Source organism: Argopecten irradians, chromosome 4 (assembly GCF_041381155.1).
Source record: "Argopecten irradians isolate NY chromosome 4, Ai_NY, whole genome shotgun sequence".
NCBI classification, from domain to species: Eukaryota; Metazoa; Mollusca; class Bivalvia; order Pectinida; family Pectinidae; genus Argopecten; species Argopecten irradians.
This window is the reverse complement of record NC_091137.1, coordinates 1,267,215-1,287,219: the sequence shown is the minus strand read 5'-3', so window position 1 is coordinate 1,287,219 and position 20,005 is coordinate 1,267,215. Positions and strand designations below refer to the sequence as shown.

Genomic DNA, 20,005 nt, shown 5'->3' with positions numbered 1-20,005 from the left:
CTGACTAGGTAGCTCTGTTTATATGTCAGTTTTCAGGGACCCAAGTGTGAGCCTCATTTGGACATTTCTGTAGCATACAGCACATATTATTCAATGTCTTCACACAGGGATAGAAGTCACATTTGAACATCATAACTTTGATGGTGGGATTTTGTGTCGGTGGCGGCCCATTCTCAGTGACAAAGTGGTCTTGTTGTGAGAGTCTGAACAAATGTATTTTCTGCTCCTAGTAGATATTAATCAAACATTAACAACAACTTTTTTGAAGATGCGGCGACTTCATTTCCTCAATTTTTATATCTATGAACATTTCCACAGCGATTCATTTTTGTGATTTACACATACAATTTACATATATTGCCTTGTAGTTACAGTTTTCTACAACACATGTTTTTATCGAAATCCTGATTTTCCGCGAAATATGTAAAATTTGAGAGCATATAAAAAGAGGTTTGTTTATAGTAATACAAAAAAACCTGAATATTTGATTGAGATAACGCTGGCATGAGTTATATGCCAGGATATATGCTAGAAGTACAGTAAAACCTGCTTCAGTAACCAACTCTGTGTAAAGACCATATGCTTAAACAGACCACCTTTTTACAGTCCCAAATAGTAATTTCAACAGCATTTGACATGTATATAAAATAATTTGTCTATAACGCCCATTTGTTCTTGGTCCTGTATGTGATCTTTATATACTTTTGGTGATCTTCATATACTTTTGGTGATCTTTATATACTTTTGGTGATCTTTATATTTACTTTTGATATCTTTATATACTTTCGGTATTTTTATAATATACTTTTGGTGATCTTTATATCTATACTTAGTATCTTTATATACTTTCGGTATTTTTATAATATACTTTTGTATGTGATCTTTATATACTTTTGGTGATCTTTATATACTTAAGATAATCTTTATATATACTTTTTGTGATCTTTATATATACTTTTGGTGATCTTTATATACTTTTGGTATCTTTATAGATACTTTTTGGTATCTTTATAGATACTTTCGGTGATCTTTATATACTTTTGATGATCTTTATATACTTTTGGTATCTTTATATATACTTTTTGTGATATTTATATTTATTTTTGGTGATCTTTATATACTTATGGTGATCTTTATATACTTTTGGTATCTTTATATATACTTTTGGTATCTTTATATATACCTTTGGTGATCTTTATATACTTTTGGTGATCTTTGTATTCTTTCGGTGATCTTTATATACTTTTGGTGATCTTTATATTCTCCTGGTGATCTTTATATATATGTTTGGTATCTTTATCTACTTTTTGTGGTCTTTATATTTACCTTTGCTGATCTTTGTATACTTATGATGATCTTTATATACTTTTGGCATCTTTATATACTTTTGGTATCTTTATATATACTTTTTGTGATCTTTATATACTTTTGGTATCTTTATATACTTTTGGTATCTTTATATACACTTTTGGTATCTTTATATATACCTTTGGTGATCTTTATATACTTTTGGTGATCTTTATATTCTTTCGGTGACCTTTATATACTTTTGGTGATCTTTATATACTTCTGGTGATCTTTATATATATGTTTGGTATCATTATATACTTTTGGTGATCTTTCTATACTTTTGGTGATCTTTATATAAACTTTTGGTGATCTTTATATATACTTTTTGTGATCTTTATATACTTTTGGTGATCTTTATATACTTTTGGTGATCTTTATATTTACTTTTGGTGATCTTTATATACTTAAGATGATCTTTATATATACTTTTGGTGATCTTTATATTTACTTTTGGTGATCTTTATATATACTTTTTGTGATATTTATATACTTTTGGCGATCTTTATATACTTTTGGTATCTTTATATATACGTTTTGGTATCTTTATATATACTTTTGGTGATTTTTATATTTACCTTTGGTGATCTTTACATACGTATTATAATCTATATATATACTTTTGGTGATCTTTATATAAACTTTTGGTGATCTTTATATATTCTTTTTGTGATCTTTATATATACTTATGGTGATCTTTATATACTTATGGTGACCTTTATATACTTTTGGTATCTTTATATATATACTTGGTATCTTTATCTACTTTTGGTGATCTTTATATTTACTTTTGGTGAACTTTATATACTTTTGGTATCTTTATATATACTTTTTGTGATCTTTATATACTTTTGGTGATCTTTATGTAGGGATTGGATTTCGTTTTTATGTTAACCATGCTTGTATGGAGCAATTCCTCTAAGAATATATTCTATGGGGCGTAATTATTCAATAAAAGTCGGTCAAAAGTGGGAGGAGCTTACTCAATTGAACAGCGAATGATGACGCTTCACGTAAAGTAGAATTATTCATCCGCGACGACAAAAAAGTGCAATATTTTAGTGTAAAATAAACATGACAAACAAAGTAAATTTCAGAGATAATTCTATTTAATCAGATCAGAACTTTAAATAGGTATTCAATTTTGCTATAAGTTCATATATAGCGTAATAACATAAAGTATTTGTTCACGGCCACATGTGTGAACTCGGTGACCGTTATTGTGCAGCGAGGCGAGGCTGACGCACGCTTACACACTGGAGTTTTCCGAAGTTGTCAAAACACCAGTGTTCAAGTAGCTAAATTTGTTTGAGATTGTCGTCTGACTTGACGATATTACATCCTTCGGAGCCATGTGATTATGTAATATACGCTTAGATCCATCGCCATCTATGGAACAACTTCACTTCCATGTTCGATGGATACAATGTATTTGTGGTGACGCGTAATTGTCAACACGTGGATTACTAGCGGTGCATGTTTTATAATACACATGATTAAATTCTCAAAGAACAAAGACAAGAGGATATGTTTATAACTGACCTCTATCAGAGGGTCTCACGCCCGTCCACCCCAAAGACTCGATCGTAGGACGAACATAGACACAGAGGTAATGTTTACATTTGACACCCATCATTTTTAACAAAAATGAAAGCACGTCGGCCCGGTCGGGATATTTTTCCATTTCTTTATACAATTGTTAATTTAACAATTGTTTGAATCATATATAAATACAAAACATGTATATATTGTTTAGTTTACTTTTATAATACACAAGATTAAATTCTCAAAGAACAAAGACAAGAGGATATGTTTATAACTGACCTCTATCAGAGGGTCTCACGCCCGTCCACCCCAAAGACTCGATCGTAGGACGAACATAGACACAGAGGTAATGTTTACATTTGACACCCATCATTTTTAACAAAAATGAAAGCACGTCGGCCCGGTCGGGATATTTTTCCATTTCTTTATACAATTGTTAATTTAACAATTGTTTGAATCATATATAAATATAAAACATGTATATATTGTTTAGATTTTTCCAAAATTCTATGAAAAACAACAATATACACGTAATGTTGCGTCAAAATGTAAACAAAGCCATGTGTTTCTTTTTTTTTAAAAGTAGTCCTTTTACGTCGCACAGTACATTTTCATACGCAAGTTCAAAGTTCAATGTTACCATGCAGTTATGGTAAACAAAATCCTATATATACTTTTTGGTATCTTTATATATACTTTTGGTATCTTTATATATACTTTTTGGTATCTTTATCTACTTTTGGTATCTTTATATATACTTTTGGTGATTTTTATGTATACTTTTGGTGATCTTTATATAAACTTTTGGTGATCTTTATATACTTTTGGCGATCTTTGTATATTTCTGGTATCTTTATATACTATACTTTTGCTGATCTTTATATACTTTTGGCGATCTTTATATATTTCTGGTATCTTTATATACTATACTTTTGCTGATCTTTATATACTTTTGGCGATCTTTATATATTTCTGGTGATCTTTATAAACCTTTGGTGATCTTTACATACTACATACTTTCGGTGATCTCTATATACTTTAGACTGTAAGCGGAAGTTAATTAATTAGGTATTGGATAGTATCAGGTTACTATACATACCATGCCAGGTGTGGAGACAATTCGGTAGGCACAACTCAGACCGTGTGGATAAGTCGCCCCGGGTGTTGCTGGGTAGGTAAGGGTTCCTGTTTCACCAGTCAGACGTCCACCACAGGCTATAAAAATTGATATTATCGATAAAGGTTGAAAATGGTTATAGTTTCTGGTATGGCTTTGGAACATCAAATGATGGCACCTATGCTATTCCTGATAACACTTAGTTTAGCATATTACAATAAAAGAAACATAGAACAACGTCATTAAAACAGGTTACAAGTGAGTAATGACATCATTATTCCAGACATTCTACATGTAATTTTATCAGAACAATCACATTATTATTTCAGATATTCTACATGTAATTTACTTAGCACAAGCTTACAGTAAGTTTTGCAAGCAACATACGTCCCCTTCCATCAATTACATGTTTCTAATCTATGGCCTGGTATCATTGCTTAGTTATGCTATCATTGTATGAGATTTGGAAAAAAATGTCCGGAAACGAAGATTTGTGAAGCAAACTGTTTTTAGTAACAGTGAATCATTCGGACATTAAAATTTGTGATACAATCTATTTTCAGTAACAGTAATCCTATGTAGTTGACATGTTGACCCAAATTCATTCCCAACCTGTAGTTTCTCATATGCTACGATTGTGTGAAATTTGATCAAAATCCGTAAAAGTTACTCAAGTTACTGTCTGGAAACAAATATTTTGTGCTACAATCTATTTTTAGAAACAGTGACCTTTGTAGTTGACTTTTTGACCCCAAATTCAATCCCAAGCTGTATGTTGTCATATGCTACCATTGTGTTAAGCTTGAATAAAATTCCTTGATTTTTGTTTCTAAAGATATCGTCGTCAGGAAATGAAAAAAAGTTTAAACAATCTATTATTAGTAACAGTGACCTTTGTAGTTGACCTTTTGACCCCAAATTCAATCCAAAACTGTATATTCCCATACCCTATCCTTGTCTACAGCTTGATCAAAATACATTGATATTTTCACATGGAACATGATATTTTGTGAAACAATCAATGTTTTTGTAGCAGTGACCAATGTAGTTGAATGTTTGATCCCAAATCCATTCCCAAGCTGTATTTTCTCATATGCTACACTTGTGTGAAATTTGACCAGAATCCGTTAATGTTTTCTCAAGTTATCGTCTGGAAATGAAGATTTTTCGAACAATGTATTTTTGGTATTAGTGACCTTTGTAGTTGACCTTTTGACCCCAAATTCAATACAGAGCTGAGTTTTCCAACATGCTTCTATTGTGTGAGATTTTTTTCTCAAGTTAACGTCTGGAAACGAAATACGGATGGTCAAACAAACCAACCAGACACAGACAGACAGACAGACAAACAGACAGAGTATAGTCCCCTCCGGTTTCACCGGCAGGGGACTAAAAATGGGATCATTATTGCAGATATTCTACACCAGATATCGTACATGTAATTTTATCAAAACAATAATCCAGGTATCCTACGTGTAATTTAATTAAAACAATGACATCATTTACCAGAACAATCATATAAGTAATCGATATATTCTACATGGAATTTTATTAGAACAATGACATCAATAATCCATAATTGTATAAGACCAATTATCAATAATTCAGAGACAGCTGCTTACTAGATAGACAAAAGAGAGACAAAAGAGAGACAAAAGAAGAGACAGACAAGGTGGGAGACAGACATGGTGGGATTATGGTGGGAGACAGACATGGTGGGAGACAGACATGGTGGGAGACAGACATGGTGGGAGACAGATGTGGTGGGATAATGGTGGGAGACTGACATGGTGGGAGACAGACATAGTGGGATAATGGTTGAAGACAGACACGATGGGAGACAGACATGGTGGGAGACAGACATGGTGGGAGACAGATGTGATGGGAGACAGATCTGATGGGAGACAGATGTGGTGGGAGACATACACGGTGGGAGACAGATGTGGTGGGATAATGGTGGGAGAAACACATGGGGGAGACATATGTGGTGGAAGACAGACATCGTGGGAGACAGTTGTGGTGGGATAATGGTGGGAGACAGACATGGTGTGAGACAGACACGGTGGGAGACAGACATGGTGGGAGACAGATGTGGTGGGAGACACGCATGGTGGGAGACAGATGTAGTGGGAGACAGATGTTGTGGGATAATTGTGGGAGACAGAATGATGAGAAACAGACACGGTGGGAGACAGACATGGTGGGAGACAGACATGGTCGGAGACAGGCATGGTGGGAGACAGATGTAGTAGGAGACAGATGTAGTGGGATAATTGTGGGAGACAGACATGATGAGAGACAGACACGGTGGGAGACAGGATATGGTGGGAGACAGATGTGGTGGAAGACACACACGGTGGGAGAAAGATGTGGTGGGATAATGGTTGGAGACAGACATGGTGGGAGACAGCTGTTGTGGGATAATGGTGGGAGACAGACATGGTGGGAGACAAATGTGGTGGGAGACAGACATGATGGGAGACAGACATAGTGGGAGAAACATATGGTGGGAGATAGATGTGGTGGGAGACAAAAATGGTGGGATAATGGTGGGAGACAGACACGGTGGGAGACAGATGTGGTGGAAGACACACACGGTGGGAGACAGATGAGGTGGGATAATGGTGGGAGACAGACACGGTGGGAGATAGACATGGTGGGAGACAGACATGTTGGGAGACAGATATGGTTGGATAATGGTGAGAGACAGACATGGTGAGAAACAGATGTGGTGGTTGACAGACATGCTGGGAGACAGATGTGGTGGGATAATGGTGGTTGACAGACATGGTGGGAGACAGACATGGTCGGAGACAGGCATGGTGGGATAATGGTGATTGACAGACATGGTGAGAGACAGATTTGATGGGAGACAGACATGGGGGGACAGATGTGGTGGGAGACAGATATGGTGGGATAATGGTGGGAGACATAAATGGTGGGATAATGGTGAGGGACAGACATGGTGAAAGACAGATGTGGTGGGAGACAGACATTGTGGGAGACAGATGTGGTGGGATAATGGTGGTCGACAGACATGATGGGAGACAGATGTGGTGGGAGACAGACATGGGGGAGACAGATATGGTGGGAGGCAGATGTGGTGGGAGACAGACATGGTGGGATAATGGTGGGAGACAGACATGGTGGGATAATGGTGAGAGACAGACATGGTGAGAGACAGATGTAGTGGGAGACAGACATGGTGGGAGACAGACATGGTGGGATAATGGTGGGAGACAGACATGGTGGGATAATGGTGAGGGACAGACATGGTGAGGGACAGATGTGGTGGGAGACAGACATGGTGGGAGACAGATGTGGTCGGATAATGGTGTGAGACAGACATGGTGTGAGACAGACATGGTAGGAGACTGCTGTGGTGGGAGACAGATGTGGTGGGATAATGGTGGGAGACAGACATGGTAGGAGACAGACACGGTGTAAGACAGACATGGTGGGAGACAGATGTGGTGGGAGACTGATGTGGTGGGAGACAGACATGGTGGGATAATGGTGAGGGACAGACATGGTGGGAAACAGATGTGGTGGGAGACAGACAGCTATTTAGATAGATAATGATGCAAGAGGCCAATGGGCTTTGGCGGTCGCCTGTTCATGACATATGACAAAAAGCTGTCATCATGCCTGTTTCGTAAAACATTTCTGTAAAAGTTACTGACAAACAATTTCCATTTTCAAATTCTTTCAATACGTTATATAATCATGTAAGTCAGCACACAGTCGTATTGTCGTGAATGAACATTAGTGGATGTCTACTCAAGTTATTATGTTGTTAATATAAATCAAATTCATCATCACAAAGGGTTATAACTCTGTATGTTACTGTCAGACAATTCCCATGTCAATACTCTTCCCAGATATTAGACAACCTTCAAAGTTTCACTATATTCGGTAAATATTTATTCATGTTATTGTGTTCACAAGGTCCACTAGTAATAATAACACCGACAATTTCTGTCCGATAATTCTTATTTCCATTATAGTTCATAATTTTACTTATAGAAAGAAGCACACAGTTATATACCGTTTTAAGTTGTATACCGCTCTTTAAATCAAAAGGTCTAATGAATTCTGTATACAATGTTTCATTGAGCTCTGAATAATTAATCAAGCTATTGTGTCTACAAGGAAAAGTTAACGGGCGACACAAGATGGACGACGTATGATGGACAAAATAAAATGTAGACTGACCGTGCTGTTCATCCTGACAGTTAGTTCCGGAGTAGGCGGGATCGCACTGACATAAGTAACCGTTAACCTGATCCGTACAGGTACCACCATTTTGACAAGGGTTACTTGCACATTCGTTACTGTTGGTTTCACACTGATTCCCCTCGTAACCAGGGATACATACACAGAGAAATGTATCTCCATTGGTCTGTCACAAAGAAAAGTATCATATTAAGCCTTGCAAGGAATATCCAAGACATCAACCTCCAATTCATGGCAACCCTCCAGATTAGTGTATTACTTAGAATGATCAATATCATTAACATATTCAACTAAAATGTAGAATGCAAAATTTGTTACTAAACGATAAGGCTCAAAATGGTTCTTCCGGACTCCTGAGTTTTATAATTATATTGTTTCCAATTTCACTTTATTCCTACCAAATCTTTTGAGTTTGAATATGAAGCAGACAATTTATGTTGGCTAGAGCCTGTTACTATGTACCTGACATGCGGCACCATTCCTACATGGATTACTACCACATGGGCCTGTTACTGGACCCTGCGAAACACAGCCATTGGTGCCGATTCCATTACCAACATAGCCAGGAGGACATGTACAGGTGAGCACTCCTACAAAAGATATCTAATGTCAACAAAAAATAATGTATTTTTATAATCATGTACAATATCGATAGCTGTATATACAATCCAGTACAGTATCGATAGTTGTATATACAATACTGTACAACATCGATAGCTGTATATACAATCCTGTACAATATCGATAGCTGTATATACAAGCCTGTACAATATCGATTGCTGTATATAAAATCCTATGCAATATCGATAGCTGTATATATAATCATATACAATATCGAAAGCTGTATATAATTCTGTACAGTATCAATAGCTGTATATATAACCATATACAATATCGATATCTGTATATATAATCATATACAGTATCAATAGCTGTATATACAATCCTGTACAATATCGATAGCTGTATATACAATCATATACAATATCGATATATGTATATATAATCATATACAATATCGATGTCTGTATATATAATCAAGTACATTATCAATAGCTGTGTACACAATCCTATACAATATCGATATCTGTATATATAATCATATACAATATCGATAGCTGTTTATACAATCCTATACAGTATCGATAGCTGTATATACAATCCTGTACAATATCAATAGCTGTATATACAATCATGTACAATATCAATAGCTGTATGTACAACCCAGTACAGTATCGATAGTTGTATATACAATTCTATATAATATCGATACTTGTATATATAATCCTATACAAATACAAATTGTATCAAAAGGTATTGAAAAGTGTTTCTACAAGTTATTACATGAACTTGTTCAAGAATGACTGTCAAGGACATTTATTTGAAAAAATCATAAACCCCTCACCCCTTTACAAAATAAAACATCGGATTCCGCACTACTTTACCTGGACTTTCCTGACAGGAAGCTTGAGGATGGCACCCTCCGTTATTGCTGTTACAGACACCAACCCAGTTACATGACTCGCCATTCCCTACATAGCCGGAAGGACATGGGCCACAAGTACGAGATCCTCGTGTGTTTATACAGTCGACTCGTGGAGACAGAGAACAGCCACCATTGTTGTTTACACATTCATTGATATCAGCACAAGTGAAGCCGTTCCCACTGTAGCCTAACAAAATATAGTCAAAATTATTACAAGTGAAGCCGTTCCCACTGTAGCCTAACAAAATATAGTCAAAGTTTAGTACAGGTGAAGCCATTCCCACTGTAGCCTAACAAAATATAGTCAAAGTTTAGTACAAGTGAAGTCATTCCCACTGTAGCCTAACAAAATATAGTCAAAGTTTAGTACAAGTGAAGCCATTCCCACTGTAGCCTAACAAAATATAGTCAAAATTTAGTACAGGTGAAGTCATTCCCACTGTAGCCTAACAAAATATAGTCAAAGTTTAGTACAAGTGAAGCCATTCCCACTGTAGCCTAACAAAATATAGTCAAAGTTTAGTACAAGTGAAGCCATTCCCACTGTAGCATAACAAAATATAGTCAAAGTTTAGTACAGGTGAAGCCATTCCCACTGTAGCCTAACAAAATATAGTCAAAGTTTAGTACAAGTGAAGTCATTTCCACTGTAGCATAACAAAATATAGTCAAAGTTTAGTACAAGTGAAGTCATTTCCACTGTAGCATAACAAAATATAGTCAAAGTTTAGTACAGGTGAAGCCATTCCCACTGTAGCCTAACAAAATATAGTCAAAGTTTAGTACAGGTGAAGCCATTCCCACTGTAGCCTAACAAAATATAGTCAAAGTTTAGTACAAGTGAAGTCATTCCTACTGTAACCTAACAAAATATAGTCAAAGTTTAGTACAGGTGAAGCCATTCCCACTGTAGCCTAACAAAATATAGTCAAAGTTTAGTACAAGTGAAGCCGTTCCCACTGTAGCCTAACAAAATATAGTCAAAGTTTAGTACAAGTGAAGTCATTCCCACTGTAGCCTAACAAAATATAGTCAAAGTTTAGTACAAGTGAAGCCGTTCCCACTGTAGCCTAACAAAATATAGTCAGAGTTTAGTACAAGTGAAGTCATTCCCACTGTAGCTTAACAAAATATAGTCAAAATTTAGTACAAGTGAAGTCATTCCCACTGTAGCTTAACAGAATATAGTCAAAGTTTAGCACAGGTGAAGCCATTCCAACTGTAGCTTCATATAGCCGTAAGTGGTAAACTTGTTTAATAACTTCATTTTTTATATAGCCATCGGTGGTAAATTTGTATAATAACTTCATTATATATATATATAGTCATCAGTGGTAAACTTGTTTAATAACTTCATTATATATATAGCCACCAGTGGTAAACTTGTTTAATAACTTCATTATACATATAGTCACCAGTGGTAAACTTGATTTATAACTTCATTATATATATAGTAATCAGTGGTAAACTTGTTTAATAACTTCATTATGTATATAGCCATCAGTGGTAAACTTGTATAATAACTTTATTATATATATAGTCATCAGTGGTAAACTTGTTTAATAACTTTATTATATATATAGCCACCAGTGGTAAACTTGTATAATAAATTATATATATAGTCATCAGTAGTAAACTTGATTAATAACTTTATTATATATATAGTCATCAGTGGTAAACTTGTTATAATAACTTCATTATATATATAGCCACCAGTGGTAAACTTGTATAATAACTTTATTATATATATAGTCATCAGTGGTAAACTTGTTTAATAACTTTATTATATATATAGCCATCAGTGGTAAACTTGTATAATAACTTTATTATATATATAGCCATCAGTAGTAAACTTGATTAATAACTTTATTATATATATAGTCATCAGTGGTAAACTTGTTTAATAACTTCATTATATATATAGCCATCAGTGGTAAACTTGTTTAATAACTTTATTATATATATAGTCATCAGTGGTAAACTTGTTTAATAACTTCATTATATATATAGCCACCAGTGGTAAACTTGATTTATAACTTCATTATATATATAGTCATCAGTGGTAAACTTGTTTTAATAACTTCATTATATATATAGCCATCAGTGGTAAACTTGTTTAATAACTTCATTATATATATAGTCATCAGTGGTAAACTTGTTTAATAACTTTATTATATATATAGCCACCAGTGGTAAACTTGTTTAATAACTTTATTATATATATAGCCATCAGTGGTAAACTTGTTTAATAACTTTATTATATATATAGCCACCAGTGGTAAACTTGTTTAATAACTTTATTATATATATATAGCCATCAGTGGTAAACTTGTTTAATAACTTCATTATATATATAGCCACCAGTGGTAAACTTGTTTAATAACTTCATTATATATATAGCCATCAGTGGTAAACTTGTTTAATAACTTCATTATGTATATAGCCATCAGTGGTAAACTTGTTTAATAACTTTATTATGTATATAGCCATCAGTGGTAAACTTGTTTAATAACTTCATTATATATATAGCCATCAGTGGTAAACTTGTTTAATAACTTTATTATATATATAGCCATCAGTGGTAAACTTGTTTAATAACTTTATTATATATATAGTCATCAGTGGTAAACTTGTTTAATAACTTTATTATATATATAGCCATCAGTGGTAAACTTGTTTAATAACTTTATTATATATATAGCCATCAGTGGTAAACTTGATTAATAACTTCATTATATATATAGCCATCAGTGGTAAACTTGTTTAATAACTTTATTATATATATAGCCATCAGTGGTAAACTTGTTTAATAACTTCTATAATCTTATATATATATAGTAATCAGTGGTAAACTTGTTTAATAACTTCATTATGTATATAGCCATCAGTGGTAAACTTGTTTAATAACTTCATTATACATATAGTCATCAGTGGTAAACTTGTTTAATAACTTTATTATATATATAGCCACCAGTGGTAAACTTGTTTAATAACTTCATTATATATATAGTCATCAGTGGTAAACTTGTTTAATAACTTCATTATATATATAGTCATCAGTGGTAAACTTGTTTAATAACTTCATTATATATATAGCCATCAGTGGTAAACTTGATTAATAACTTTATTATATATATAGCCACCAGTGGTAAACTTGTTTAATAACTTCATTATACATATAGTCATCAGTGGTAAACTTGATTAATAACTTTATTATATATATAGCCACCAGTGGTAAACTTGTTTAATAACTTCATTATATATATAGTCATCAGTGGTATACTTGATTAATAACTTCATTATACATATAGTCATCAGTGGTAAAGTTGTTTAATAACTTTATTATATATATAGTCACCAGTGGTAAACTTGGTTAATAAATTCATTATATATATAGCCATCAGTGGTAAACTTGTTTAATAACATTATTATATATATATAGTCATCAGTGGTAAACATGTTTAATAACTTCATTATATATATAGTCATCAGTGTTAAACTTGTTTATTAACTTCATTATATATATAGCCATCAGTGGTAAACTTGATTAATAACTTCAATATATATATAGCCATCAGTGGTAAACTTGTATAATAACTTCATTATATATATAGTCATCAGTGGGTAAACTTGTTTAATAACTTTATTATATATATAGTCATCAGTGGTAAACTTGTTTAATAACTTTATTATATATATAGTCATCAGTGGTAAAGTTGTTTAATAACTTCATTATACATATAGTCATCAGTGGTAAAGTTGTTTAATAACTTCATTATAAGTATAGTCATCAGTTGTAAACTTGTTTAATAGCTTCATTATATATATAGTCATCAGTGGTAAAGTTGTTTAATAACTTTATTATATATATATAGCCATCAGTGGTAAACTTGTTTAATAACTTCATTATATATATAGCCACCAGTGGTAAACTTGTTTAATAACTTTATTATATATATATAGCCATCAGTGGTAAACTTGATTAATAACTTCATTATATATATAGTCATCAGTGGTAAACTTGTTTAATAACTTCATTATATATATAGCCATCAGTGGTAAACTTGTTTAATAACTTCATTATATATATAGTCATCAGTGGTAAACTTGTTTAATAACTTCATTATATATATAGCCATCAGTGGTAAACTTGTTTAATAACTTCATTATATATATAGCCATCAGTGGTAAACTTGATTAATAACTTCATTATATATATAGTCATCAGTGGTAAACTTGTTTAATAACTTTATTATATATATAGCCATCAGTGGTAAACTTGTTTCATAACTTTATTATATATATAGCCATCAGTGGTAAACTTATTTAATAGCTTTATTATATATATAGTCATCAGTGGTAAAGTTGATTAATAACTTCATTATACATATAGTCACCAGTGGTAAACTTGATTTATAACTTCATTTTATATATAGTCACCAGTGGTAAAGTTGTTTAATAACTTCATTATACATATAGTCACCAGTGGTAAACTTGATTTATAACTTCATTTTATATATAGTCACCAGTGGTAAAGTTGTTTAATAACTTTATTATACATATAGCCACCAGTGGTAAACTTGTATAATAACTTTATTATATATATATAGTCATCAGTGGTAAACTTGTTTAATAACTTTATTATATATATAGTCATCAGTGGTAAACTTGTTTAATAACTTTATTATATATATAGTCATTAGTGGTAAACTTGATTAATAACTTTATTATATATCTAGTCATCAGTGGTAAACTTGTAAAATAGCTTCATTATATATATAGTCACCAGTGGTAAACTTGTAAAATAACTTCATTATGTATATAGCCACCAGTGGTAAACTTGTTTAATAACTTTATTATATATATAGTCATCAGTGGTAAACTTGATTTATAACTTCATTATATATATAGTCATCAGTGTTAAACTTGTTTAATAACTTTATTATATATATAGCCACCAGTGGTAAACTTGTAAAATAGCTTCATTATATATATAGTCACCAGTGGTAAACTTGTTTAATAACTTCATTATACATATAGTCACCAGTGGTAAAGTTGTTTAATAACTTTATTATATATATAGCCACCAGTGGTAAACTTGATTTATAACTTCATTATACATATAGTCATCAGTGGTAAACTTGTAAAATAGCTTCATTATATATATAGTCACCAGTGGTAAACTTGTTTAATAACTTTATTATATATATAGCCATCAGTGGTAAACTTGTTTAATAACTTTATTATATATATAGTCATCAGTGGTAAACTTGTTTAATAACTTCATTATATATAAAGTCATTAGTGTTAAATTGGTTATAAACAATACTGACCAGTTGGACACTGTCCGCAGTAGAAGGTGCCTGGAACGTTGATACAGGGCACAGCTGGGTCGGCAGAGCAAACAGCTGGGCGGTTGGTGTCACATTCATTAACGTCAGTATTACAAGCAGGATCAGATCCAGAAGTTGTCCAGCCATCCTCACATATACAGTGGTACTTTGGCTGCAAACACAGTCATTAAATTACAATAAATATCTGCATTATTTCCAAGCTACTAAATTTAGTATATATATATCACATTACTATTTAATACGAAGAAAAAGTAGTATTTCAGAAGTTGCAAACCATATTACAAACGGTCCTAGAAGGCAATGTCAGGTGTCCACACTCCTAAACACAACCTTAACCCCACCCCCTCCCCTAACACCCCTACCACTAACATTACCTATCTCTCCTGGAATGACCTGTCCGTTGTTCACACACCTAAACACAACCTTACTCCACCCCCCCCCTAACACCCCTACCACTAACATTACCTATCTCTCCTGGAATGACCTGCCGTTGTTCACACACCTAAACACAACCTTACTCCACCCCCTCCCCTAACACCCCTACCACTAACATTACCTATCTCTCCTGGAATGACCTGTCCGTTGTTCACACACCTAAACACAACCTTAACTCCACCCCCTCCCCTAACACCCCTACCACTAACATTACCTATCTCTCCTGGAATGACCTGTCCGTTGTTCACACACCTAAACACAACCTTACTCCACCCCCTCCCCTAAACACCCCCTACCACTAACATTACCTATCTCTCCTGGAATGACCTGTCCGTTGTTCACACACCTAAACACAACCTTACTCCACCCCCTCCCCTAACACCCCTACCACTAACATTACCTATCTCTCCTGGAATGACCTGTCCGTTGTTCACACACCTAAACACAACCTTACTCCACCCCCTCCCCTAACACCCCTACCACTAACATTACCTATCTCTCCTGGAATGACCTGTCCGTTGTTCACACACCTAAACACAACCTTACTCCACCCCCTCCCCTAACACCCCTACCACTAACATTACCTATCTCTCCTGGAATGACCTGTCCGTTGTTCACACACCTAAACACAACCTTACTCCACCCCCTCCCCTAACACCCCTACCACTAACATTACCTATCTCTCCTGGAATGACCTGTCCGTTGTTCACACACCTAAACACAACCTTACTCCACCCCCTCCCCTAACACCCCTACCACTAACATTACCTATCTCTCCTGGAATGACCTGTCCGTTGTTCACACACCTAAACACAACCTTACTCCACCCCCTCCCCTAACACCCCTACCACTAACATTACCTATCTCTCCTGGAATGACCTGTCCGTTGTTCACACACCTAAACACAACCTTAACTCCACCCCCTCCCCTAACACCCCTACCACTAACATTACCTATCTCTCTCCTGGAATGACCTGTCCGTTGTTCACACACACCTAAACACAACCTTACTCCACCCCCTCCCCTAACACCCCTACCACTAACATTACCTATCTCTCCTGGAATGACCTGTCCGTTGTTCACACACCTAAACACAACCTTACTCCACCCCCTCCCCTCACACCCCTACCACTAACATTACCTATCTCTCCTGGAATGACCTGTCCGTTGTTCACACACCTAAACACAACCTTACTCCACCCCCTCCCCTAACACCCCTACCACTAACATTACCTATCTCTCCTGGAATGACCTGTCCGTTGTTCACACACCTAAACACAACCTTAAACCACCCCCTCCCCTAACCACCCCTACCACTAACCCCTGGAATGTATTGTATAACGATACATGAACGGAAACAGAAGAACGCATATTCCTGGGTGCTTTTTCATAATAAAACAGCTCTTACATATACCGAAACAGGGTTTGTTTTTCTATATTGATGAAAAGTAATCAATACTCTTTTAAAATGATAAGTACGCAATCATTTTTTTAAACATAACATAATACTATTCCTTGTTCTTTACATATCGAGTGCAAGGACAAGTATCGTTTATATATATTATGCCTCAATTCAATACCAGGCAATGTGATGGGATATGGCAAAATAGTGGGCAAACACAAGCTAATCCCTATCCTTTGATATAGAAATCGAGGCAGTACAACTGTAAATCTACGACAGAAAAAAACATATCCTTCCACCTAAGCTTTTCCGGCCAGGGTAACCGAAATTACACATCTGTGCAATGTGGAGCACTACCTTGCAAATTATTGTGAAGCAACAGTCATGTCGCGACTCCATATATGGGTTTGTTTGTAATGTTAAATAGTTGCAAAATGTACGATACAGCGATACATATGGCGGAGTTTGCACACTAGGACATCTACTGAACAACCACCAAAGACATACATTAGACAATACATAATACTGAATTCCAAAAAGGCATCCATTGGTGGTAGACAATAAAAAAAACTGTATCTAACACCACAGCCGTAGCATTCAGACAACTACAATACTGTGAATAATGTAATCGACGTACATTAGACAATACATAATACTAAATGACAACACCACAGATGTTTTTAATGGTAAACAGTGCACGACAGTTCGATACAGCGATATACTGACGGTAGTTTGACCGTATTGATACTGATAACATTCATCTCATCTATTAGACAATACAATAATACTGAATAACACGCACAAGACACATAACATTTAAAGACAACTAAACATTATAACGGAATGAACCCTACGCACACGTACATAGAGATACAATAGCATCGTATACATACATAATGATTAAACACAAATACGACGAACATAAGACAAGAGCATAGTCATAATAACGGAAAAAACACCAGACAGAAGTAAACATTATACAATACATAATACTTGAATAACATCCACAGACGTACCATATAGACCATTATCACTATTAATGTGAATAACACAATAGACGTACAATAGAGACAATACATAATACTGGAAATAACACCACAGAACGGTACGCCTTAGACCATACATTATACTAATATCAAACACCACATACCGATAGCATTAGACTATACATAATAACGCTGAATACCGCCACAAACCGTACATTAAGACAATAAACATTACTTGAAAATAACCCACAGAAATGTACATTACCAATACACAATACTAGAATAGACAACCAGCAAACGTACATTAGACACTACACAGTTAATGGATTAACATCCCAGACCGTACATTAGACAGATACACAGTTAGAATAACACACAGACCTACATTGACAATACATATTACTGAATAACGACCAAGACGTACAATAGACAATACATTATACTGAATAACACCCACAGACGTTACTTTAACAATACAAATAATACTGACAACACCACAGTAAGTACATTAGACAATACACATTAAAGAATAACATCACAGACGTGACATGTACAAAATACATAATACTGAATACCGCCACCAAGACAAAACATTAAACAATACACATTAATAACTGAACACAACACCACAGACGTACAGTAAGCCATATACGATTACTAACGAATAACACCACAGACGTACATTAGATCAATACACAACTACATGAACTAACCACGAACGTACATCAGCAATCATAATACTGTAGTGTAATAACACCCACAGTAAGTACATTAGACAATAGCACAACTAATAACACCCGACAGATCATACATTAGACAATACATAATACTGTATAACACCAACAACACGAACATTCATACAATACATATACTAATGAATCGGGGACGGCCACAGGGACGTAGGCAGGTTAGACAAGGGGACATAATACTCGAAAAATACACCCACAAAACTACATTAAGATCAGTGACACTATACTGAATAACGCCACAGACCCGTAAAGGGGGGTATATATAAATTCGGGGGGGGGGGGGGGGGGGGGGGGGGGGGGGGGGGGGGGGTGGGGGGGGGGGGGGGGGGGGGGGGGCCAGTAACAATTCACATTACTGAATAACACCATCAAACACTCATAGACCAACTACATAAGATCTGAATAGCGCCACAGACTACATTAGACAATACACATTACTGAATAACACCACAAAACACACATTAGACAATACATAATACTGAATAATCACACATAGACATACATTCAGACCAATACACTCAACTACTGAATAACACCTACAGAACGTACTAATGACAATACATAGTACTGACGATTACGCAAACATATGAACATGAAACTGAACGCACATTAAGCGAAAAACTATACATAGACGTGCATGAAACAATACATAGATACTAAATAACATCCCACAGACTTACAATTAGACAATACATACAATACTGGACATACACCACAAACCATACATTAGACAATACATAATAGCTCGAATAGACGCCACAGAGACTACATTAGACAATGCACATTAATACAAACAGCCACACACAACATACGTACAATGTATTATACTGAATACACACCACTGAATAACGCCACAGAACTTACACAAGACTAATAAACTCCACAGACGTACATTAGACACAATACAATCATACTGAATAACACCCACATAGACACTAAAATAGACAATACACAATACTCGAATAACACCGCACAAGAAGTACATTAGACACAAGACACAATACTGAATATCACCACAAACATACATTAGAATAGACAAGTACATAGATACAGAAATAACCCCATAAGACACCGTACATTAGAACATACACACATTAATACAAATAACTACCACAGACGTACATTAGACAATACAACCAAAATGAATAACAAACACCAGCACACACATTAGACAATACACAATACAGAATAACACCACCGAGTCTTACATTAGTTACAATACACATGGGTAATGGAATAACAACCACAGACGTACATTAGACAAGTTACGATAATACTGCATAACATCACAGGACGTACATTGGACAATACTATTAATGAATAACACCACAAGACGTACATTAGACAA

The 20,005-nt window shown here is 34.7% G+C and overlaps 1 protein-coding gene across 1 annotated transcript in view; it reads right to left on the bottom strand.

Annotated features, from left to right (window-relative positions):
- Positions 1–17,950, bottom strand: part of LOC138322026 (cubilin-like) — a 157,923-nt gene extending 139,973 nt beyond the window's left edge. The window contains exons 1-6 of the mRNA XM_069266083.1: positions 17,939–17,950; positions 15,065–15,236; positions 9,691–9,918; positions 8,708–8,835; positions 8,225–8,411; positions 3,992–4,107 (exon numbers count right to left, since the gene is read on the bottom strand). Of these exons, the coding sequence (XP_069122184.1) occupies positions 3,992–4,107; positions 8,225–8,411; positions 8,708–8,835; positions 9,691–9,918; positions 15,065–15,236; positions 17,939–17,950 (843 nt within the window). The remainder of the gene's footprint in view (positions 1–3,991; positions 4,108–8,224; positions 8,412–8,707; positions 8,836–9,690; positions 9,919–15,064; positions 15,237–17,938) is intronic.
- Positions 17,951–20,005: the final 2,055 nt, after the last annotated feature.